Source organism: Sus scrofa, chromosome 13 (assembly GCF_000003025.6).
Source record: "Sus scrofa isolate TJ Tabasco breed Duroc chromosome 13, Sscrofa11.1, whole genome shotgun sequence".
In the NCBI taxonomy this organism is placed as follows: Eukaryota; Metazoa; Chordata; class Mammalia; order Artiodactyla; family Suidae; genus Sus; species Sus scrofa.
The window spans coordinates 49,072,709-49,098,936 of NC_010455.5; the positions used below are offsets into that span (position 1 = coordinate 49,072,709).

At 40.8% G+C, this 26,228-nt stretch overlaps 1 protein-coding gene and 1 long non-coding RNA gene across 4 annotated transcripts in view; one reads left to right on the top strand and one right to left on the bottom strand.

The window, feature by feature from the left end:
* The window catches only part of SUCLG2 (succinate-CoA ligase GDP-forming beta subunit), a 439,671-nt gene extending 421,858 nt beyond the window's left edge, over nucleotides 1–17,813 (bottom strand). The window contains exon 1 of one of the 2 annotated variants that reach the window (XM_021070828.1): nucleotides 17,602–17,756. In XM_021070828.1, the coding sequence (XP_020926487.1) occupies nucleotides 17,602–17,685 (84 nt within the window). In that variant the 5' untranslated portion in view covers nucleotides 17,686–17,756. Of the gene's footprint in view, nucleotides 1–17,601 lie in introns of both variants that reach the window. The other variant, XM_003132309.6, reaches the window with a different exon arrangement.
* The window catches only part of LOC106505636, a 52,730-nt gene continuing 44,427 nt past the window's right edge, over nucleotides 17,926–26,228 (top strand). The window contains exons 1-3 of one of the 2 annotated variants that reach the window (XR_002338008.1): nucleotides 17,926–18,061; nucleotides 19,976–20,131; nucleotides 23,474–24,093. This is a non-coding gene — a long non-coding RNA (uncharacterized LOC106505636). Of the gene's footprint in view, nucleotides 18,062–19,975; nucleotides 20,132–23,473; nucleotides 24,094–26,228 lie in introns of those variants that run through there. The other variant, XR_002338007.1, reaches the window with a different exon arrangement.

A 26,228-nucleotide genomic window follows, 5' to 3' on the forward strand; every position in this document is an offset into this window, starting at 1 on the left:
TCCAAAGCTGCTCAGAAATAAAGCAAAGTTATCGCCTTGAAACTCAGCTTACTAACACACCCTTCTCAATCTCCTCCTCCTACTAGCTCAACTTCCCCAATCACCTTCAAGATTTTCCTAGGAATACCTTCCCCTAAAATCACTTTCACATGAATCCTTTTCTCAGGCTCTGCTACCAGAGAACACAAACTAAGAGAAATTTAAGGGTTACACTGGTTTAAAGTTCCCCAAATGACAATCACTCACACATAATTCTTGCTATATCCACAGAGCACTAATACTATTATCAATTTCTTTTGTGGCTAGTTTTAAATTAAAGAACTTAATCTTAAAAGAGTACTTTATATCACTACCCATGCTGTCTGCATTACTAGAAGATGATATGAATACAATTTAGAATTAAAAGATATTCAAATCTGGTTAGTCCAGGCAAAAAGTCCCCCACTGAAGATCTTAAAAGCACACTGGCACAGAACCAAATAATTCTCCTTCACAAAATCTGAAGGGTTCAAAGATATTTAAAAGAAAGAAGTTTACTCACTATGTGATTCACTGGTATTTAATGCCACATCCCCATATTACCTAGTCTTATATAGTGCCAATAGTACGCACTCCACATTGCAGGAAGCATTGCTTTAGTAGCCATTTTGTGAGGCTGTGTATATACACAGTCATGAAACATTAGTACATAGCAGCACATAGCACAATCGCTGGCGTATAATTAGTGTACAATAAATGTTACAGCAGCTTAATGAGTAAACTGAAACTGAGAGAAGCTGAATTCTTACCTAGAGCCACAGTGTTGATCTCAAACAGAAACAAACGCACCTTTTTTTTCTATGTCATCCACCACCATCTAGAACCAAAATATGACTCACTTCTAAAAACTCACTATGATGTTTCCCAGATGACTTCATCAATGGTAGTAAACCTACACAACTATATAGAGTTTTACTCTTAAATGTTTGTTGCCTCCATTCTCTTCAAAACTCTTTGAAAATTCTATGGAATATCATTGCTAGCTGATTTTCATCTGTTATTTCCCTATTAGCATAACGATACCTTCTTTCTATTACACTCCTTTTTTGACTACTGCTATTACTCCTGTTTTTCCCATTATAACCCTGAGAATTGATTTCACTTTTATGTTCATTATTGTTCATTTATAATCAGCTTTTGATTGCATGCTGATTATTCTTAAATTTCAACTTTATACTACTGAAGAAAAACAGTGCTTGGTGTTACGCTTCTGATTGCAAAATCAGCTGGATTAAGTTATGTAACTGTTTTTTAAAAGGTCTGTAACACAAGTTTTAAAATGTAGTGGTTTTTTTGTTGTTGTTTAACCTTGGATGAGCTGTCTGCATAAAGAGAATAGTTAAAAACCGGGTGAGATAAAAAAATAATGACGTTTAGTGTTATTTTATTTAAGCAAAATGTAAAATGCCACAAATGACACATCTGAATAAGTAAGGCTTTGTGTTTATTCCAATTTTTTGCTAAAATTTCTCATTCAAAGTATTCCTAGAACTCCTATTTGGGAAATGGTATCAAAGCCTGTGCTCTATTCCTTAGAATATTCTTCTTTTCTTCCTTTAAAATGATTTTACTGTAAGAAAATGGTCAGAGCTTCTCAAATATAATGCCAGAGAATAGGATAGTGGGAAACAATGTATTGGTTACAAAATAAGTATATAAAGCCCTATAAAGCAAGACAACTTGTGGTCATGGTTCATGGGCTAGCTTCCCAAGTAGCTATAAAAGAAGATGTGCATCTCTAAGATAGGCTCAGAGGCTCCAAAAATGTCTAAGTGGAAAACCTCAAGATGAGCCAAGCAGCACACATAGCACACAACACAAAGGGGCACAGTATTAACTTCCTAAATTGCCGTAACACCACAGACTGGGTGGCTTAAAGAAAAATATATTGACTCACAGTTCTGGAAATCAGGATTCTGAGATCAAAGGTTGATCTCACAGTTGGTTCCTTCAGAGACTATGGAGAAGAATCTCTTCCATGCCTCTCAAGTAGCTTCTAGTAGTTTGCTGGCAATCTTTGGCATTCTTCAGCTTGTAGAAGCATAACTCTTTCTTTGTATTCTGATGGTATTCTCTCTGCTGGTATTTCTGAGTCTAAACTTACCCCTTTAATAAGGACACCAGTCCTAGTGGATTAGGGCCCACCCTAATGCCATCCCTTTAACTTGATTATCTCTATAAAGACCATAACACAAGTTTTAAAATGTAGTCAAATAAGGTCACATTCTGAGGTACCAGTAGTTAGGCCCTCGAAGTATGAATTTTGGAAGAGACACAAATCAACCCAGAATAAGCACAAGTGAAGAGACCAATGTGCAGGAGCTGTGCAGGACAATAGCTGTGACAACAGGGATGTTTAAAGTCTCTGAACCTCATTTGGCTTCACTTTAAAATGTGCTTAGCAATGGCAATAAGAATGCCTACCTCCTGGGTTTGCTATGAGGACTCAAGAAGACAATCATTTTCAGGTACACAGTATAAGACTTAGCCTAAAGAATGTGCTTAATAAATGTCAGGTGTCTATTTCCACATGGGCAACAGACATAAGCAATAGCAGGTGAGTCCAAGAGAAGCAATACATCCAGAGAGCCTGGGGAAGCCCTCCTGAACACCAAACACCTCTTGCTGTAATTGCCCATTTCTGTTGGCCGCACCAGGTAAGTGTGTATGTTCCTTAAAGGCAGTAGCTGTCTCATATGCCCAGGCTTCTTACCAACCCACTATCTTCCAGGCCTAAGAGTGCACCTATTATGCATTTAACAAATACACAATGGAAGCATAAGTGAGTGTGAATATTTAATAAAACAGTAATGCTATTTCTTTTTTTCTTTTTTGGCCACCCTGTGGAATAAGGAGTTCCCAATCCAGGGATCAGATCTGAGCCTCAGCTGTGGCAACTGTGTGGGCCAGGGATCAATTTAATGCTATTTCTTAACAGACATTTTGACCAGATACATAAAGGTGGTAGCAGTCCAAATTTCCAATGTCCAGTGATAAATGAATGCATAAACAAAATGTTATATATATATATGTGTATGTATATATATATACACATATATATATATGTGTGTGTATATATATATACACACACAGTGCAAGTTATACAGCCTTAAAGAGGAAGGGAATTCTGACACATGCTGTTGAACCCAAGTTTGTGTGACTGATGTACAGTGAGACCAAACTGCAACAACGGAGTTCAGAGCAGAGAAAGGTTTACTGCAAGGGCCAAGCAAAGAGGATAGATGGCTCATGTTCAAAAGACCTGAACTCACCTATGGTTTTTTGCAAAGCATTTTTAAAGGCAACATTTGGGGTAACGGCTGCAGGGTGTATGACTTTCTTTTGATTGGTCAGTGGTGAGGTAAGAGGGTATGGTTCCAGAAATCTCATTCATCAACCTTCTGGTTCCAACCAGTCTGGAGTCTGAGCATGTAGCTGCCATGCTCTACCGGGGTGGGAGCCTTAGTTCCTATAGAATAACTTAAATATGTGTATCAGATTGTTATGTTCAGTCCTTGACAAGGAGCTAGGACTCTGCCTTGTCACTGCACTACTATTTCTAGACTGCTTTTTCTTTTTTTCTGCATTCCCTTACTACCCTAATTAGTAACTGCTTGAATGTACCCCTTGGAACACAGGGAAGGTTTAGGTGGCTCAAGTCTTTCTCCTACAAACAAGAAACAGGGGATGTAGGCAGGCTGTGGTACCAAGAAGGGTCCCTTAGGGAACTGCTCACCTTCAGTGCCCTCTTTTCTTTGATACTTGTCAATCTTGAGGAGAACAGGTGTGGGACAAAAGGGGAATAAAGTTTTAGATAGAGAAATAATCACAAACTTTGCAGTTTAGAGGGATTTTTGTTTCACACATGCTACAACATGGATGAAACCTGTGGACATCTAGCTAAGTGAAATAAGCCAGTAACAAAGGACAAATATTATATGGTTCCTTTGATGTGAGCTTCCTAAAGTTGTCAAATTCACAGAGACAGACAAGAGAATGGCTGTTTCCAGGGTCTGGGTGGGGAGAGGAAAATGGAGAGTCACTGTTTAATGAATACAAAAATTTCAGTTAAGGAAGATTAAAAAGTTCTGGAGATGAACGGTGGTGATGGTTGCACAGCAATACAAATATACTTAATGTCACAAAAAGGTACTTACAAATGGTTAAATGGTAGATTTTATGCTATGTATATTTTACCACAAAAAAGTAAAAAATTTAAGTTTAAAACTAAAAATTATATACATTGTATTTTAGCACCTTTAGAAGCTGGAGAGCAAAAACAAGTTTCAGAGACATAAAAGGCATTTGCTGGTCCAAACTTTGAATAAAAAAAGCAATTCCTCTGCTACTTGCCTCAACACCCCAAAACTGAATCACAAAAACACTGCTTTGCATTCATGATTAATTTTAACTAAATTATGATAGTGTTGCTTATTTAAAACTTCAAAGTTTCAGGAAAAGGATTTTTTTCTGACCTATTAAAAAAGACTTTGAAGTATGCTGGGGTGGGGGGAATAGATTCATACTGCAGCACAGAATAAAATATCTTCAAGAAATGAATACTCTAATTCATGGATTACTATAAACATAAAATTATTGATATACTGTCAATGTTAAGAGAAATGAAATGCCATACCCATTTGGTGCACTTTAGTGGAAAAGGAAACAATAACTCTCTCTTGTCTCTATCTAAAGTTTAAGTCTGTTTTTCACACATTAAAATTACATTTTATATAATATATAGTTATGAAATCAATTTGATACGACTCATGAAAGCCTCACCATAAACCTATATCAAACAAAAGAGAAAGTATCCATTACACTCACAACATGCCTGCTAAGAGTTTGGAATTGGTCCTCCAATCCTAACAGCGCCCTGTGATTCTGTGAATTATAATAAATATATATTTGGTCTTCATCCCCAGTTCTGGTACTGAGCTCCTAAAACCTTTGGAATTTCCTAAGAGAGGGTTAAAAGTGTCTTCCTTAAAGGGGTGAGGCAACTTTTAGAAAGCCATTAGGTAACCTAAGGATAGGGGCTGGTTGCTAGGGGAGCCAACCTAGCAGAGAGAGTGGTAACCTTTAGTCCCTCCCTTCCCCTTTAGAGGAGGGGGGAGGGGCTAGAGATTAAATCTAATCACTGAAAGCCAATGATTCAATCAATCCTGCCCAGGTAATGAGGCCTCCAAAAAGATCCCTATACCAGGAGAGTGGAAAGCTTCTGGGGTGGTGAACATGTGGAGATTTAGGGAGCTCTCCTCAGAGAGTCTGCTTGGAAGCTCCACAACCTTCGCCACACACCGTGCTGTGGTCTTCTCTTCCACCCGATTGTTTCTTTACAGCAATCCAGTAAGTAAAATGTTTCTTTAAATTCTGTGAACCACTCAATTAGTATATTAATGGAACTCGATGAGGGAGTCATAGGAATCTCCAATCTATAGTCAGTTGGTCAGAAGTACAGGTGACAATCTAGATTGATACTGGCCTCTGAAGCGGGATCAGGGCAGTCTTGTAAGACTGTGTCCTTAACTTGTGGAATCTAATGCTATTTCCACATCCACAGCCTCAGAAATGAGTTGAACTGTAGGACACCCCGCTGGTGGAGAATTTCTGGGTGGTACTGGAAAACCCATACATCAAAACTGGTGTTAAAATCTACACCTCAAGGCTCAGCCTCCCCAGAAACCAGTCCCAAGCCTTCTGCTTTCCTTTCAAACTAGCCTCCTCAACACTCAGCCATTCAATCCTTCATCATTTTTAAATTAGCGAGGATAGTCTGTTTACAACTTCACTATCTTGAAATTTATTTAGGTTTTCTAATTAACCAAAAAGCACATTAATTTTTTTCATGCTAATTATAAAAAGGTTAAAAACTAAAGAAGCATTTATTTCCCTGTATTGTTGGTTTTCAATTTTAATGATACATCACTTTTAAAAGAGTCTTGAATCTTAACAAAAAAAAAAAAAACACTCATCATTAATAGTTTATTCACTTAATCAAAAATAATTAATAACTCTCAGCTTTCCTTACATTACTTATTAAAGGACTACGTAAGCCCTAAGGCCGGTATAGTCATGCATAGTAAATGCGGTTTTCCTCCCCTTCTTTTCAAAGTTATGTTAACGCAAATATGGCCTTCAAAGTCCAGGTGGTCATCTTGACAACAATTAGGAGAGCATCAGCAGAAGATGTTGACATCAAACAAGACAGAGACACATTTCTTTATAAAAATGTGAAGAGATTTTCACAGATAAGGTGAAAACTGTAATATTTGCTGATAAAGCTAAATGGCTGGTCTCCACTTCCAATCTGGGGCTGAGTTCAAGAAAGTCCTTTTCCCAAGATATTTCATTGTATTTCTCAACTCTTGACACCAATAAGGCACTACAGTAGCCTCTCTCTCCTTCCATGTCATTTTCTACCTTGACTCTTCTAATTCCCTGCTCTGTACTTACATTGCTCATCTCCTTTGCAAGTTGCAGTGTTGAGGGGATTTAGGAGGAAGGCAGGGAAAACATGGAAGGACGCAAGTAAAGCTTTCTGGCTATAATTTATGTAACCATGGTTTATATATTTTAATTAACTATTTTCAATTAATATATTTTAAGTGATATTTTTATTTAACTAATACATTATTTAAATAATATACTGTATTTAATCAACACATTTAAGTTAAATGTAATTTAATCATATTATGCAATATTAAACTATGATTTAACTATAAATATAATAACTGTTTATAATTTATTAAAGTTAGTGATAATAATACCAAAACTAATAACTAATACTTATTGATCAACTAGGGCATGGTGCTAAGATGATATACATGGTCTCAGTTAATCCTCAAAATAACTCTGAGAGGTGAATACTGTAACTCTACCTTTTACAGATGAGAAAACTGAGGCACAAAAATTTTATCAAGTTTAAGAATAAGCAACTTTTTTGTCCCACTTTTATGTACCACTGGGAAAAATCCACCAATCTATGACATAAGCATAAAACACATCTGTATTCAGAGATGTTGAAACGCAAAAAAGAAAAAAATGTCTACAAAGAAATACATAAGCAATTTTTACAAGATCCCAAATATACTAAATGTTGAAAGCAAGATTTGAATCTAGGCACTCTGGTTCTAGTCCTGGTTTATGCCTATTATCCTGGCAAAAGTATTAACAGTGCTCCCTTTCAACTATCAAAACTGCTCCAGTTTTAAGGATAAAATATATGGTCTTCCTACTTACTCATGGTTTGAGTGAAATAAACCCTATACCCTGTGTCCTAGCTAACTGCACTAGGGACTAATGTGGGAAACATCTGCCTCTGCAGTTGGCTTAAAGGAAGCTCTGAGTAATACGACAGTTTTTCACTGAGTGGCGGCAAAAAGACCCAAACAGATCCTCTTTGACAAGCATAAAGTGAAGGTGAACCAAGACAGGTTAAGTTATTTAACTCAGAATATTGCTCCAAGCCAAGATGAGGAATTATTCCAGAGCCATATGAAGCCTGCTGTCCACATCTGTCTTGGAAACACTCACTTGGCTATTTGGATGGACCAGCTATCTTCCCATGACACCCCATTTCCCCAATGAATAATTCTCTTATGAGAGTAAATTTTCATTGTGATCATAAGAAAATGGTCTAAAACATGGTATACCACCATCACCTTAATCTCTGGTAAATCAGTGCAGCTAAGACCAGCAAAGTGAATAGTAAGAAAATCCTCAGAAATTTGAGAACATGAAAAAGGAAACAGAGCAATCATGAACACATGAACTTGGAGAAAAGAAGATGGACAAGTTAGCAGCAGTTCAGGAAGATATCTAAGTGGATAAGGCCACCCCACTAACACTGCACCCAAAGTCCTCTCCTCAGGGGGGTCATGGTATGCTGCTCTCCAAGATAGCCCACTTCATTCACAGGTGGTAGGGCTGAGGTGAATACTTACACAGAACCAACCAGCTCTTCAGCTTGCCAGCAACCCAAATGTGAGTGCAGAAGGATGAGCTAGACCAATGAGATGCTCTTATAATTGGAACTGTAACATTCTGGGAAACAGAAGCTGGATGATATGTTTAGGTTAAGAAGCTGGAATGGGCCTGGAATGGACACTCAAAGCTGTGTGCAGGTAGAAGTGATAAAGAGATGTTACCATGAGTAAGTAACAAGTTAACAGAACAGGAAAGGCATGAAGGAGCCAACACCAAGGAAGATGAGTCTTGAGTTCTAGTATGTGTCACTTATAATACCCACCCCCCTGCAACCCTGAGATAAGTCCAAGAAGATCCTTCAACCAAAGACGCCTTAAGCAACTGCATCATCCACATAGGACTAAGAACACAGAAAGAAATAGCTAAGCCAGACTGCAGGATCCCACCAGGGCCCAGAATGCCATAAACGCTGGATGAGACAGGCTTGGGGCTTGGGAAAGCTCTTGAATGCGCTCAAGTTTAAAAACCTGCTCTTTGAAAGCATGGCATATTTATGGGTCTTTCTATTTCTCTTCTTTTATGTGCCTGTTGTCATTCTGAGGCCAAAACAACATATCCAGAGAACACTGGGCCTAAGGACAGAGCACATGGTTCCACGGCAGAAACAAGCAGGGATCTTTTATAACTATACCAGCTCTTCACACCCTCTCCACTCAGGGACGGGAAACAGCCTTTTATCACCTTTTTGGTATATGGCAGTGGATGCAAGAGGCCAAAAATGGGGACCCAGAAGGGAAAGCATAAGTCCTGTCCAGCCAATTTCCTTAATAACGCCAATCTTTCTCTCCTATCCCTGTGGCCACCATTTAATCCATTTTAGTTAAGGGGACCATATATCAGTTTTCCAGGCACAGTCTGGGTTTCTGTTACACCTGCTGTCCTGATGCTCACATTCACCCTCAAATGTATTCTGATTTGGAGCTCCCACTGCTGCTCAGCAGTTAACGAATCTGACTAACATCCATGAGGGTGCAGGTTTGATCCCGGGCCTCATTCAGTACGTTAAGGATCCCGCGTTGCCGTGAGCTGTGGTGCAGGTGGCAGACATGACTCAGATCCCAAGTTGCTATGGCTGTGGTGTAGGCCAGCAGGTGCAGCTCCAATTTGACCCCTAGCCCGGGAACCTCCATATGCTACAGGTGTGGCCCTAAAAAAGCAAAAAAAAAGAAACAAAAACAAACAAAAAAAATTATCCTGATTTGATAGTAAATTATGTGGTAACCCTAATTTTGATCCAACCCCACTACCACCACCACCATCCTCTTCCTCTTTATGTACCAATGGGGGAAGGAAAAAAAAGAACTCAATCTGTGACACAAGTATACAAACACATTCAGTTTCAGAGATGGTGAAACATGGAAAAGAAAAAAGTGAGGCTTGTAATAGAATATGTAAGCAATTGTCACACCTCACAAAGATAACCAGTGTTGAAGGCAAGATTTAAACCTAAGCAGTATGATTCCAGTTGTAGTTCCTACCTATTATCCCAGCACAAATATTACTGGCACTGAATCAGTAAAACAGTTTCCCGAAAGATTTCCACTCTTACATCCCTCCAACCCTTTCCACGCTATGTGGAAGAGTACTCTAAAGCATAAAACTGCCCCAGCTACCCCATTGTCTATAACCCTTCAATGGCCCCCAAGAACTAACTTAATTCCATAACCAGATTCACAAAATCAGTAAAATTTTGCCCCTGTTAATGTCTCCAGCCTCATCTCTCACTGTTCCCCCACCTCCAACTCCCTAAAGCAACCCTCCTGAAATTCCTCAGGGCCCTCAAGTCACAACCCTGGGACTAAGATACCCTAGAAATAGAAATGAGGATTATTAACACATGGAGAAATTGACAGGGGTAGAAAAAGAGATGCCAGACTCCCATCCCACTCCCACTCACAGGACCCAAACTTACACAGACCTATTCCTTAATCTTTGCCTTGTCTCCAGTATCAATTCATATATAACATCAAATCCCTCCAATTTTAAAATAAAAATAAACTTAAATTTTAGAGGCTAATGTTAGAAATCTATGCCTTTGTGACAAGTATCCATGTTCTATTCTTTTGGAATCTTTTCTAGAAAGTGGGAAAAGCAGCCACATCATCAGCACAATGGCCAAAGTCTGAACTCAGAATACCAGGAAACCTGATCCTCTGTCACCATCCCCCAAAACTCAGCCTCCAAGGAAATGCAATTCCAATTTCTCCAGCATCCCTGAAACCCTAAAAGCAGTGCTGTGTCCTAGGCAAAGAGTGAAGGGTATGTGCCAGTTGCCTTTTGGTACATGGTGTGACTACAGTCTAGTCTTTTGGTGTCCCCTCACCTCAAATCTTTGATGCACATAAGGTCCAAAAGTCATATCTACTAAGTCAACATCAGGCTGTGCAAACATTTCTGGAATGAGCAACATCCAGGATGGTCACCTGAGCTCCCCATGCAACTCTCCCCACTGCCATCTTGTGCTTCACCAGATCTTCAAACCACCTGTGGAATAATGAAGATAAGCAGACAGGCCTTGAACCTTTTGAGTCTCAAGTTCCCCAGATATGAACTTCTGTCTCACATGGTTGCAGGACTAAGTGAAATAAAACTTCTGGAAACACCAAGCTCGTACCTAACTTCTCTGCCATGCATGGCATGCTTATCAAATCTGGGAGAGGAAAACTAATCTGGCTTAATAAAGCCTAAAAAAACAAAAAACAAAAACAAACAAAAGTAAATTTAGCTTCAAATTCACTGCAAGAGAAATAATCACTGCGAGCCCACCATTTAACCATACTGTCAAATGTCATGGATATCATTTTACTCACTCTTTGTAACTGTCTGTAAGAATTATTTCCTTTCAGAGAACAATAAATTGAGGTTCAGTCAGGTTCAATAATTTGCAGAGCAAGTACCTGGCAGACCCAAAATCTGAACTTAGTCCTAGCTGGACACAGAATTCATACCTTTTTCACCTCTGTTACCATTTCCTAGAGCCAGGGAGTGAGGGAGTCAGCTAAGAGCCTGATAAGAGCGAGATAAGAGGACAATCTACAGTGTTGATTGTCCACCTATGTCAGGATTAGCTCAAACACCTAAGTGCCCATCTCTCAGGAACAAAGAGTCAGGAATCGTAAGCTATCAGTAGAACCGGATAGCTCAGCCCAACAGGACCCTCTGGTAAGTAGCTTAATGTTTTAATAGCATAAGCACCTTATCAGCATGAGGCCCTGTGATTTTAAGCAGGTTACTATGTGACCCCTCTATGCCTCTGTTTCCTTCTATGTAATATGAACACAGGACAATCTCCCCTGCAGTAATGTTATAAGGGTTAAGGACATAATGTGTGAGAAATCACTTTGAACAGGGTCTGTTACATAAGAAATGCACAGTCCTATTATTATGAAAGATCTTTCACAACCAGACTTTCTACAGCACCTTCATTCCTCACTTACCTAAATGATCTCTATCACCCCCCAGCTTCTCTATATTTACCTGCCTCTCATCTCTCTGTGTACCTCACACATTCATTCAGACCACAAAAGCTTTCCGAATACCTGGTCAGGAAGGCTGGGAAAAAAGCAGCACATAGAAAAAAAACTTTGCCCTCACAGATCTTACATTGTTACATTTGTGGGAAAGAAGGAAGACAGATAATAAAACAAATTTAAAAACACATAATAAACCACCAGGTAAACTGTTATAAAGCAGGTAAGGGGCAGAGAATAATCTCCAGGGAGAGGGTGAGTCAGATAATTAGGGCAAGCCCTGTGGGAAGACTTCACATTGAATCAGAAAGATGAAAGACCAAGAACAAGGCCCAAGATCAGAAGCAACAGTGTTTCAGACAGGAACAGCAAGCTCCACGCAGGACCATGCAAGACCACGCAGAGTCTTAAAAGACTAAGAACACAGGCTCTACTGAATGCTGCATTGTAATTACTGGTTTATAGGCCAATTTTGCCACTAGACTATGTGCCTCTTGAGGGCAGAGCTATGTATCTTTTTCCTGAATTCACTTACTCATAGAATACCCATCTATTAAGGGCATCCGCATGCTCAGTATTTTCTAAAACACTAGGCTTACAGTGAAGATCGAAATCAATATAGTCTCTGCCTTCAGGGAGCTTACAACAAATAGCACTGGGCAAAGACTAAGCGCTCAGAAAATATTTACTAAGGGAACAATATTTGCTTGGTGTTTAGCTATATAGTTCTATACCATGCCAAATTCTGGGCTTTTTACAGCCCATCTTTCCTTCCTCATTTGCTTAAAAGATCACCACCAGCCCTCCACTTCTGTTACTCACCTGCCTCTCCTTTTCCATACCCAAGTGTTCCCAATGACTCTTCTAATCTTTCCGTCTTCTCTCTCCCACTCCACCTTTGCACATAGTCCACCCCACCTGGCATGCCCTCCCCTACAACTTCTTTACCACACTAACTCTGGTGTCATTTCCCAAAATGTCATCAGTATACTGACTTTACCATTTACTCAAGCATGCAGATATCTAATTCTTCAGACAACACATTTCCATCAAGTGAGAGAGAACGACAACAGATGTATCAAGTGACAATTCCAGATTGAATGAATAGTGAAGAGAGTTGAAGGACAAAGATCTAAAGTTGCGTATCTAATTTCTTTTCCTCCCCCCCATCTAAGTCAGCGAGTTTCTGGGCGTTGTGCCTATAGAACTGGGCCAGGATATAAAGGTGGCAAAATTCTCACTACTATGGATCTGTGTGCTCCATGACTCATCCATAAAAGAAATATTTCATTTACAGTTAACAAAACCACTTTGGAACAAGAGCTATCGCTTAAAGGTTTTCCCCATACAGAAGTCAATAGTTCAGCATCTAAATTATTTGAGATGGATTTCCGTTTCTAACAGCAGAAACTGCAGCTGTACTTCATTTTTAAAAAGAAAAAAGGTATTTATTCTAGGCAAGAGGGCAGATATAAGTAAGTCACAACTTCCAGTGCAGCCTCCATAGCCTCATTTAGCTGATAACAACAACATGCACATAAACTTCCGTCCTTCACTTCTACAAGCCAGGCATTCATCTTTCTCCTCCCACTTCTGGAAAGAGCAGAAAATTAAGCTGGAGCTATATACCCTAAAGTATACAACAGGAGTTCCTGTTGTGGTGCAGTAGAAATGAATCTGACTAGTATCCATAAGGATGCAGGTTTGATCCCTGGCCTTGCTAAATATAAATAGGTCAGGGATCCGGCGTTGCTGTGAGCTGTGGTATAGGTCACAGACATGGCTCGCATCCCTCGTAGCTGTGGCTGTGGTGCAGGCCGGCGGCTATAGCTCTGATTCAACTCCTAGCCTGGGAACTTCCATATGCCACAGGTGCGGCCCTAAAAAGCAAAAAAAAAAAAAAAAAATTTAAATGTAAAAATAAAGTATACAACAGCAGGGGCATGGTTTCAGTTTCCTTCAATAAGACACATGCCTGGACAGACGTTCCAGACTTTGTAGAGAACCATACAAGGATTCTAAAGCTGGGGGGTGGGTGGTGGGGTGTCAGTGTTTCCCAAAATATCTATGATTCTCTTACAACTAAACAGTTTTGTGAACTTCACCCAGCTATTATGAGATTATGAAACGGATCATGTATTAAAAGGCAAAAATACCATGCTTAGACTACCACTTACCATTTAAACTTGGGCCCCTCAGCCAAGATTTCCCCTAAGACATAAGCAATGGCATAGACTCATCTCTGTGCCCACCAAGGATTTGCCTTACTGTATTACCCTATTTGACACAGGGAGTACAAAGGACAGTAATTACACGGCTGGTCTTTGGCAGCTAGCTGTTCTTTTACTAGCTAAATAACTTTGGGCAAGTCACTTGAGCACTTTAAGTTTTCAAAAACTCCTTACCAGACCCTACCAGTCCACACTTGATCCGGCTCCTCTCTACCTCTCAGACCACAACCAGCACTACCACCTTCCCCCTCTTCGACTGGCTGGCATGTTGAGTCCCAGTCCCACCTTCGGGCTTTTGCACTTGCTATACTCTCTTCCCCAGAGTGTTACCTGGGTGGCTACTTTTCATTACTCAAGTCTCCATCCAAATGTCAAAAAGTTACCTCTGGGATCTTATAAAAATAATATTAAGTAGTGAGTGCATAGTACATAATTCCATTTACATAAAATACAAAAGGAACAAAAGCAGTTGTAATTCAGGGGACTGGCTACCTCTTGAGGATAAGGGTAGTGACAGGAAGGAGCACCAGGGGTCCCTCTGGCCCTCTGGGTTGCTGCCAAATTACTAACTTCTTGATGTGGACATGTTTAGTTTGTGAAAACTCAACAAACCATTCACTTACAATATGTATATCTTTAGTATGTTTGTTACAGTGCAATAAAAAATTCAAAACAAACAAAACATCATCTTGTCAAATTGGTTTTGATCATCCAATCCAAGACACCCCACTCAACTTGGCTAAGCTATTCATTCTCTAACCCATGACCGTTTTATTTTCTTCAGAGCATATGTCACTGGCTGAAAGCATTTTCATCATTGTTTATGTATGTACAGTCTAGATCTTCCTCACCCTCATTAAAATAAAGTATCATGTGGCCAAGATCTCTTCCTGCCTCATTTACTATTTCCAAATATCAGCACCTCTAACAGTTCGGGTATCAGCTGAATAAAAAAGTGCATATAAAATGAGAAAATGGCTGGAGTTTTCTGGTGACACAGTGGACTAAGGATCTGGTGTTGTCACTGCTGTGGCTCAGGCCGCTGCTGTGGTACAGGTTTATCCCTGGCCTGGGAACTTCCTCATGCAAGTGGGCGTGGCCAAAAAATAAAATAAGAAATGGCTAAAGGTTAGCCTATTAGGATACAACATCAATCAAAGGCAAAACAGTGAGGCCAACAAAAAAAAATGTCAATGATATTAAGCATTAGGAATAAGGGTCAGATGTTAAATTTAACTGTGGGGAGGGGGAGATAAAGTGCCATTCTATAATACCTCTGCGAGAGTGGTTCAAGTTACTTCTCATAGCAGAAACTGGGTCTTTTAACTATGTACCCACAACAGCTTTGCACAAGGCCTGGTACAAAGATCTGAGCTAAGAGTGGCAACATATTTCTGAGACACATGGTGGGGATTCTAAAGTTTCCTGGAAAAAGAGGGTCATGTTCAAGCGTCATGTCTGCCATGGGCTAGGGAGTAGGGAGGTACAACACAAAAGCAGATGTAGGTGGAGCAGATACAAAGAAACATCCAAGAATATGAAGAGTTCCTCTTCTCAAGCAATACTCACCTATTTTTATTGCCAATTCTAAGATGTTTGTAAAGAAAAAATTAAAACGTCAGTAGTAATGCATAGTTTCTTGCTATGCAGACTGTCACCTTCTGATAGTGTATTTTCTTGAGGAAACCTACACCACAGCTTCGCATAATGTAAACTGAAAAGGAAACCTTTAATCTGGAATCAGCTCTGCCACAAACTCTCTTTATAACTTTGAACAAGTCCTTGAACTTCTTTAGACCTCAGTTTTCCTACCTGTAAAATGAGCTGTTGGATCTGATGCTTGCTAATGCCCACTTTCAGTTCTTGAACACTGTGTATTATTCCCGACTTTAAAAAAAAAAAAAAAAAAAAAATTCTCACCTCCTAAGCTTGAGTTCACAGGATAACACATTATCCACAAGTATGTGAATTAAAGTTACCAGATGGAGTGAGGTAGGAGATCCTTTTACTGTTTTCTTGCCAAAACTGGGATATTGCTACCCAGATTCTCCCATTTGTGTTCAGGCTCCCATTTCTTGGTAAGGCAAGAAGCCCACTTGGATTTCTCTGCACAATTATTTCCTTTGCTTGAGTTTTCACTACCTAGGCCCCATGTTTCTCACCAATTTCAGTCTCTTCTCATAGTTAGCACCACAGTTCTTGTTTTTGTAACACTTAAATAATGAATAGAACTTGATCACCTGCAGATATTCTCCTTAATCTACTACAACAGTTATTAGTGATTCTAATTAGATAAAACCACTATTCTTTTGCTATCCCACCATACTGTCAACTTCCTATTAAAGATACTACAGTAATAAGCATTAGCACCTTTTAAATTTACAATAACAAAAACAGACAAATGAGAAGTCAGGAAATTAAAGAAAGGGGAAAAAAATGGGAAAACAGACAAGGACGATGCTCGATGTGACTGAGCCCCACACAGTCCTTTCTTAATAAGTGATATTACTTAAGGAGAATAAGTTGAATGGCTGAGTGATTTCTCCAAGACTCATCACTAACTCATAACTCCCTGATGGCCTTCTGACTACTGTGACTCCTGTCATCTAAACAAGGTAGTCTACTGGGGGCCAAGTTCTCATAGCTATCCAGTTAATAGTTATACCTGCTGAATAGCTCCACCTACACCTGCTTTTGTGTTGTACCTCCCTACTCCCTAGCCCATGGCAGACATTACACTGAACATGACCCTCTTTTTCCAGGAAACTTTAGAATCTCCATCATGTGTCTGGGTTTTTATTTGCTACAAACAAAGAGAAAGAGGACAGGGCCAGTGCTCTGATGTATTTTAGTGCCAATACTGATTTTTCACCGAATTGAGATTGGATGATTCCCATCCTTCTCCTTGATCCCTGAATTTTACCAACTCAGGTACCCCAGAAGTCTGCAAAAGCAGGAAGCCTGCTGAAATCTCACTCTGGGAGGTAAGTTACTCATACTAGGGAGCACTGGGTGGGCTGCTAGGCATAATATCCATCATGTGGCCTAACAAATGTATTCAAGAGAGATGTTTCAAAAGCAGAACTGGCAAAGCAGGTAACTGTGAACCAAAAAATGTGGTTCACCAGCTCAGGAAAACAACATTCACTACCTGCTATCTAGCCAGCAATTACGGCAGCTGCCCCAGACGTTGTGCCCTGAGGGAATTCAGGATGGAGACAAATCGGATACTGGCCCTAGACTATTAAGATGCATATCAGTGGAATAATTTCAATGAGCTTAAGGGCTCACACCTCTCCATACACAGAAAACCACTAAAGTCACTAACAGGAGATATCTGGTTTTTTGTGATTTGCAGTAATCCTCTGAAGTTCAATTATTTGTTTTCAGCAAAAACTCCTATATATCCTGGCTTCTCCCTTACCTCGTGGGAACAGTCTCTCAGAGCCGAGAGGCTGCTCCCAGAGCCTAAAGAAAATGTTTATCTCAACTTTTAGGTTTGCCTTTTTTTCTTTCTTTTTCTATCAACATCCTAAAACCTCAGGACTCCAAAACCCAGTCCCAGAAACTTTTCCTGAACTTGCCTTTAGCACCTGGTACAGGGTCAGGCGCCTTCCCCAGAAGCTCACGTCAGCGTAAGCTGAGAGGCTCAGACACTAGGGTGGCCCGGGTTATCATTCCGCTGGGCCTAGGACCCCACACGGGCGGGGGTGCTGGGGTCCCTCATGCGCCCTGGGCGCAGCCCCGCGGCTCCCCTCCACAGGTCCCGCGTCCCAGTGGCCGCACACCCGAAGCCGGGAAGAGGGGGATGGAGGGGGGACAGTAAGGCCCCGGCTGGGGTGCTCGAAGCTCCCGCCCAGGAACCTGCTCACCTGGGACCTAGCCGCCAAGAGCGGGGGCCGGAACGCCAGGTCTCTCAGAAGTTTCCGGGCCTGAGCTGCCACGGGGGCCGCCATCTTAACCAGGAAACCCGGCGTGGGGAGCGGGACGGGTCGCGGGCAGGGCGGCAGGGGGAGGGGGAGGGGACCAGATGGGGCGGGTCCCAGCCGTCGGCGCACCGCCCCCTCCGCCCTGGCTGGCCTGGTCCTCCCGGTACGCCCCGCGGGGGAGCACCCTCTGGAGCCTTGGGTCCGCCCACCTCGGCCAAAGTTCAGTTTCAGCTTTCAGAGATCTCTTAGGCTTCTCACTGTGCTACCTCAGGTCACCGTGGTGAGGAAAAACAGATCCGGAGCCCTAGGGTCGTGTGATTTAAACTGCGCCGGGGACCGACAGGCCTTGGTATTGGTCTTTGCAGTGAGTGCTCTAAGGACCGGCCCACGGAGCTGATGCCAAGTAAGGGAGGCCTCTGGTCTAGTCATGGGTCCCAGAGGCTGTTCTAGGGTTGGGCTGCAACTTGAGGGGAGACCTTCTACACCTTAGTAAGAATTTTTTATTTTTTACCGAAGATTAAAGCCAAGCTCTGGAAGGATTTTAAACCAGTAATCACCAGAATAAAAGCAAGGTTTTATTTGTGTGACTAAGCACTGTATATATAATTAAAAAAAAAAATAGTTGTAGCACAGTCGCTTAATATGTGCCAGGCAGTTTGTAAATATGAACTCATTTAGTCCTCATAGCAACGTTCCCAGTAGCCACTAATGTAAAATCCCCATTTTTGCAGAAGAGAAAATTTAGGCACAGAGAGGTTACCTAACTTACACGGAAGGTCATGGATCTGATAAGGAGTGAAAATGAGGTTCAAGGTCATACTTTCTTCTCCCCACAGTATTAAGGGCCATTTCAGAACTTATTTAACCTTACCTTACTCTTGAGCCTATGAGCATGAAGAAAGGTAAAATGTAACAGAACTAGGTGACAATTTTTGCTAGTTTCCACCTAATTTTTTTAATTGTTATTTTGACAAGACAAATCTACAGAAAATTTCAAGAGTATTATCCCAAAATGCCATTCTTTACCACTTCTTTACATTTTGCTTCATTCCCCATTTTTGATAGATACAGATACGTAGATTCATAGCCCATTCTTCATCATAATTTTACTGGCTAGATTTAGCATCTGTTGATGATTATTTCTTGAATCAGTTATTACTATGATGGTTACAAAATCATGACTTCTAATTCCATTACCTTCAACATTTTTCAGTTCACATTCTACTCTGAGAAGAGCTTCACCATCTCCTATAATTATTTGTTCTTGTATTCCCTTGTATCAATATAGACTCATGGATTCCTTTGTATTCAGTGCTAAACCTATGCTCATTCCTATTACATGTACTCTGTACCTCTGAATATAGGTCATTTAATTCTCACAGGAACCTTATAAGGGGTGATGCTCTTATTCCCTTTTTACCAGAAGGGGAAGTGCTCCACAGAAATATTATGCAACTTGACCAGGATCACAGCTTAAGATCAGACCCCAAAGCTGGGCACTGACCACACCCTCCTCTTGACATGAGTGAATCTTAGTTCCCACCTGTCCATCATTACTTCTAGTAGGTCAACCACCTAGCCAAGGTGGAACAAAGATGCTTATTAATGTTTGCACACCCTAATGTTTAAACTTGGTGAGAGCTTTGAACATGTTGGCAGAAGGAAGCTGACCATCTGTAGAATTAATCAAAGCTGTTTATTTAGACAGTACTATGGCAAGGGAGTTGGCTACTATCACATTCCTTTCAGCAGAGACTTGAAAGGGTTTGCAAAGAGAATGCAGTCTAAGGCCATACTACCCTGAATGTGCCAGATCTCATCTGAAAGGAGAGTACATTTTATAGAGAAAGGAGAACCTCTTCAGACATCTTTGGATGATGAGTGTTCTATTAGTATGGGATTTTTCTATTAGGGCAGGATTTTTGGAAGTGAGTGGACAAAGCTTTCTGATTGCCATTCAAGGCTATGTGGCAATCTTTGATTGGTTCATTATCCACCAGTATATAACTGGAGACTTTCTGGGCTGGGTAGCATATGAGTTTTCCTGTTTGAATGGAAAGACAGCCAAGTCCTCAGATGTGGGGCCCAAGTCTGGTCTTGGCAGTTCCCAAGTGTCACAACCCACATTCTTTTACTCTACCATTTCTGCAACCATGAAGTTAGAAGAGATGGAGCAGAACGACCTTCATAAAGTATCTCTAGTGCTTAGCACTGGGCCAGGATTCAAGAAAGTGTGCAATAAACATATGTGGAATGAATCACATTTTTTGAGTTCCTGCTAAGACGTCTCCATTTCTACCCTTTTTTTCCTAAAAAGGAAGTTCTTTGAGGTCAAGGATTCCACCAAAGAGTTCTGCACTGTGCTTTATTGAGACAAACACTGCGTTTTCAGTGAAACTGGATTGGATTCAAATCCCAACTCTGCCCTTAATGAACCTATAGCCAGGGAAACTACCTACTTCAAACAATGGCAGTAAGTATTCAATGAGATGTTATATGTAAAGACCTTGCACATAGTCGGGTCTTAATAAATGTTATGTTTCTTCCTCTAATAAGTTCTTAATAAATATTTGTTTGATATATAATGTGAAACACCAGAGCCAATCTGAGATAAGACTTTAAAGATTCCTGAAACTTTATAAGTTATCTTGATAGTACTGGAGAACAGTGGAGATACACACACACCCAGTTGAAAGTATTGAGAGTTTAAAGTGGTTGCCTCCAAGAATGAGGGGGAGAGTAGTGGTCAGGAAACCATTATATTTGTAGCTTTCACAAATGCGTATTCCTAGGCTACATTCTAGACCTACTGATTCAGAATCACTTTGGATGGAGTCCAAGATCTGCATTTTAAGTAATTTTCTCTGGGGTTCTTTAGTTTGAGAACTGAAAAAAGCAAAAAAACCAAACCTTAGTGGCAAACTTTCAGGTTTCCTGGTGAATTAAGATACAAATTACTTTGCCTTCTTCCACAGGGCTTCTAAATTTAGAATGAAAATTCTGTAAATCATAGATGGAGGTGATTGCTAAATGCTCTTTCAGAGAGTCTGACACATTGGCACAAAACCTGCCTTCTGCCAGGGGTCTAGGTCAGCCCCAACAAGTAGAAGCATTGGCTAAGGGTGAATTTACAGCTATTCTATGCTTTTTCTTTATAAAAATTGCAATTGTGGACTGTTTGAGTATAACTGTGGCCATTGGCAATAGCACTACTGACAACATTCTGTACTGTCTGGGATCACATTGAAGCAGACATCAGACAGACAGTTCAAGTCTTAATTCTTGTGATGTAAAAGCTCTGTGACCTTGGGTCAGTTATTTCCCAGCTTTAATCCTTTATCTGTGAAAAGGGGATTAAAATAGTGTATATTTTGCCAGTGCATTGTCAAGCACTTGACATCCCAGTGACTGTTTACTTGACTAGGAAATCCTTGTTCATGTTTATTTCTTTGCTATTTATATCTGTACATCTTTACAAGCCCATTTCCCCATTAGTAAAATGAAGGTCAAGTATGACAGTATCTTATTTGAACTGGGAGTGAACAGTGTAGCCCTTCTCATAAATGTTACCGAGAACAGAAATATGAAATTCTGAAACTCTTTGATCAAACTTTGGATTTAGCACACCCTGCCTACACTGATTCTTGTTGAGTTAATTGTTCCAGGAAGGAAAATAAAAACATCAATAGGCCCACACACCTTCCCTTTCATCTTAGCCATGCAGGTTAACAGTGAAATAATGTGTTCATTTTCATATCCACACTGATTACTCCCAAGGCCCTGATTTGCCAAGGAGCCATGTCAGGAAACCTAGCACAGGGATCCTGCATCTTGCAGTTCCAATTGTTGTTTATCGTTACCTTTTCATTTAAGCATAAAAACTATTTGACAAATGCAAACTCATTATAATCAGTAGAACTGAATAGAATTTTTTTAAGAAATAAGCCTAGTTTTCATGAATAACATATTTGAGTTCATGCTGCTGCTTGTCAGGAATGAAAATCACTATTACAATGATGAAATAAAGGGCATTTATGGATTTTGTTTGCTTATTTCTTTTTTAATGGATAAGAGAGTTCTTGAATTTACAGGCAAAGACACTTTGGCCTTTCATTATGTACATAGGTAATATCTCTGTTGCTGTTCGTGACAGCCATTTTAACCAATGCTTCAACTGGGTTATTTGCCAGTGGCATAGAAAGAACTTCCATTGTGCTGAAGTTATTTTTCCCCTCTTCAATAATGCATTAAAATGATTAATTTTGATGATTTTTCTCAGTGGCTTATTTAAATTATAAGATGCATAGAAGAAAAGGGATCTAAAACTTAAAATGGTTCCTCTGACAAAACTGCCCTGAGCTCAAGAGAAATTCTTACTATATCCGGAGAGAATTCAGGGAAGCCAAGCTAGAGCCAAAGTAATAGGTCAAAGTCAAGATGAAAAACAGCAAGAGTAAGGATCATCAGAAACCCAGAGAAAGAGCATTCGGGGTCCAGGTCAGCAGCAGACTAAAGGTGCAGAACAAGAGATGTAACACTAGAAACAAAGCCCATTCATCCTATTGGTTGGCAAATGTGAAAGTGGATGAAGAAGATGGTAAAAGCGGAGTGAAAAACATTTACACAAAGACAGTGGATAAACAGGGACTGAAAAAAATGGCACCAGGTTGTGGGAAAGAAATTCCCTTTGGAAACAAAATCTACATTCCCACTACAATGCGGAGCTGTGGGAGTTAGCACTTTCAGTGTTATTAAGACATCCTTCTTTTAAATATTCAAATAAAAATTAAAGGCATTCTGGAGTTCCTGTCATGGCTCAGTGGTTAACGAATCTGACTAGGAACCATGAGGTTGCATTGCTGTGGCTCTCGCATAGGCTGGAGGCTACAGTTCCGATTAGACCCCTAGCCTGGGAACCTCCATTTGCCATGGGTGCAGCCCTAGGAAAACACACCAAAAAAGACCAAAATAAATAAATAAATAAAGGCATTCCATTTCAAATGCCCTGCTTCACTAGGAAGTAAGCAGTTACAGCAGTGGTTCTTAATAGAACCTCTTTAAGAGGTTTTTTGTTTTCCTTTTTTAATGTCTTTGGGGCCATATTCTCCAAAGGTTCTGATTTCATAGGGCCTTCCTGGGACCCTATGATCTGCATTTTTATAAGTAACTCTCCCATCCCACCGTTTTTATTGTATGTGATTTGTTGTCCATAACTGAAGAAGCGCTGACCCAGTAGTGCAACTTTGAGAAGGCTAGAGGAAAAAGACAACAGTCATCAAATTCTCTTCTTTTACTCTCATTATCTTTTCCTTTTATTCATTTTTCTTTTTAGTTTTATTGCACCCATATGGAAGTTCCTGGGCCTAGGATTGAATCCAATACACAGTCGCAACCCAGGCTGCAGTTGAGGCAACTCCAGATCCACCATGCTGAGATGGGGATCAAACCTGTGCCTCTATAGCAATGAGCCCCTGCATTTGGATTCTTAATTTATTGTGCCATGGCTGGAACTCCTCTTTTCCATTTCTTATCCCACTTCTACTATGTTCGTTAACCTTTCCCTACGCCTCTGATATATAATTTACTACATGAGAACAAGGAATATGGAATAAGCCTCCAAAGGAATGTTCTAAACTGTTCTCTCTGCTTGAAACACTCTTCCCTGTTATCCACCAGGCCTGGGCTCTTCCATCCCCTGTGTTTCAGTCACCTCTCCCCACTTCAGGAGGCCTTCCAGAAAGCAAGGCTGGGGGTTTTCTCAGTGGTTATCACCAGGCAGTTACCCCATTGGTTTCTTGTCTGCTTCTTTCTTTAGGATTTAAAAATCTGCAATGACAGAGACTGTCTTTGCTATCGTGACACTGTACCCAGTACAGTGTCTGGAGGACAGGAGGGACTCCAGCAATATTGGATAATTAAATGAATAACTAAATGAAGATGAAACCAGTACAAATTTACCCTAATGAGAAAATTAAAGATCCATGGATGTCTAGGAGTCTACCAGTACCTCCTAACAAGAATGGAAGTTGAGGTTCATGAAGAGAAATAACCTGTGCAATGTCATGCACTGCACTAGTGGTTTTGTTCACTGTTCCTTGGAGTTCTTAGACGATTTCAAGACCCCCCCCCACACCTCTCTTTCTCTCATTCCCCTATATTTATTGAATACTATGTGCTCTCTCAAAGCTTTACAGAAATTATCTTACTCAAGCATCTCAACAGCCTTATTTTTACAGATATGCAAACTGAGTCTCACAGCAGAGAATAAGTTGCTAGAGATCATGACTAGGAAGAGGCCAATCTCATCATTCTGGGATTGAATTTAGGTCAGCACTATCCATTTGATTTTTTTGCCATGATGAAAAATTCTATATCTGTACTGTCTGGTACCATAGCTATCTGCCATGTATGGGTATTGAGCACTTGCAATTTGGCTAGTGGAACTAAGAAAATAAATTTTTCACTTTATGTAATTATAATTAATTTATATTTAATTTTGCATATTTACTCATAGCTAGAGGCTGCCATATTGGCCCGCACAGGTCTACACTATTTACAATATGTACAAACTTTGCACCATCCCACTATTTTCTCAATTGGGTTCCCATTAGGTACAAGTTTTATTCATTCGGTTCCTAATTGAGGTAGAAATACTTTATTTAAGAGAGGGTCCTAGGCAGCAGGTGAAGGACCAGGGAAATGAGACAGGGAAGGTGGAACACACCAAAGGCCATTGGACTTCATTTTTTCAGGAACACTCTTATAGAATGTTATGGAATCACCTCATAATTATCCCAACAAGGGGTGAGGAGGTGGTCATGTTCGTCCACCAAATACAAAACCTCATAGGTTAAGAGCTGGTCCTGGAGAAAGTTCTAGCCTCTTTCTCATCAGAACAGTCATGTCCCTGGGGCTAGACAAAGCCTTTGGGCAGAGAGATGCAGGTCTCTGAGGTAGGGACTGTCCTGCAACACTGCAGGTGACTTCCAGGGAGGTCAGTAGGCCATGGACCCAAGTAAAACTATACTGCCTCTCCCTTTAAACTAATATGAGGTTCGTTTGTATCAGTGTTTTATCTGGGGTGGGAGGAAAGACACTTGAGATTGTGTTGGCAAGAAAGGTTCTGCTACTTAAAATTTATTTAAAAAGAGAGAGAGAAAAGCTTCCAAACTATAGTTCCAAACTCTACTCTTGCCAGTTTTCTTGACCACCTCAATTACTAAATTTTATCCTATTCTGTATCATTTCTAGCTTAGCATGGAGCCTCTAAATAGCCCTGCAGTCTAGACCTCAAAATGTAGTCATAAAATAGCAGACCCTGGACTTTCTCAGTGGAGACATGAAGCAACGCAATATTCCAGAAGTGTTTGTTTGTTTGGGTTTTAATTCGCTATATATAAAAAGCTTAGTGGTGACAAGAAAAGATAATCAGGAAGAACTTACACGTGGTTTTAAAAAAATTAAAAAATAGTTTTAAAGAAAAAGTAAATGGGAAAGGATCAAGATGGTGGAGGAGTAAGACGTGGTATTCACCTTCTCCCACAAACACATCAAAATCAAAAGAAAACAAACAACCTCTTACATGTAGAGCAATTTGCACAGAACATCTACTGATGGCAAAAGACCGTAAACCTCCAAAAGGGGCAAGAAACCCTCCATGTAACTGGGTAGAACAAAAAAAAAAAAAAAAAAAAGAGTGTGAAGAAAGGAGTGAGGATGGGACCTCTGGAAGAGAGCTGCTACAGAGGAAAAGAACCCACACCCTGGGAAGCCACCTAACCAATGGGGAGATCAGCTGAGACAAAGGGATGTCAAAGTCATGGAGAATAGCACAGTAGTAGGATTGAGGAGGGCAAAGCAGAGTGAGAGCCACACAAATCATCTGTACCACCACCCCTGAACACCACAGCCTGAGATGCTCAGGCAGGGGCTGGGTGTTGAGACTTAGATTCTGGAGGTCAGTTCCTGGGAGAGGACTAGGGTTGACTACGTGGAGACGGCCTGAGGGGCTAGAGAGCAGTTCTCCATGGGCTGGGGAGCAAAATGCCACAGCTAAGGTAACTCCAGAGGAGGTCTGGGCCCACAGGAGAAGCAAGGTGCCATTGTTGGAGAGGCAGAGAAAAGGAGGGGGGTACCACCATAGGAATATCTTTCCCTGCACCTACATGGAGTCTCATAGGGCGGGACACCTCTGGCACAGGGTACGGGTGGTGAGATGCCACTTTCTCGTGCTAAGGGTGACTGGGCACCTCTTGTGTGGGCTCTAGGTGGTCAGGCAGCGCTGGTGTGGGCTAAGGGCAGCAGGTGGCTAAGAGGTATGTGGCACTTCTTTCGTGATCTACAGTCGATAAGGACAAACCACAGCAGTCATCTCAGACACCATAGAGGGGCATGGCCTGCCACCACTAGGGGCCTGTGAACAGGTACCACCTGTGGCCCCAGTCACCTCAAAGATTAGCAAAGAAGATGTCACTGCAACCAAGCACCTTTTGTTGCTGTTGCTCCCCTGGGAACACACCCGCCCTGCTTCTGCCACTACCAAATGCTACAGGCACCTCCTATACATGGCT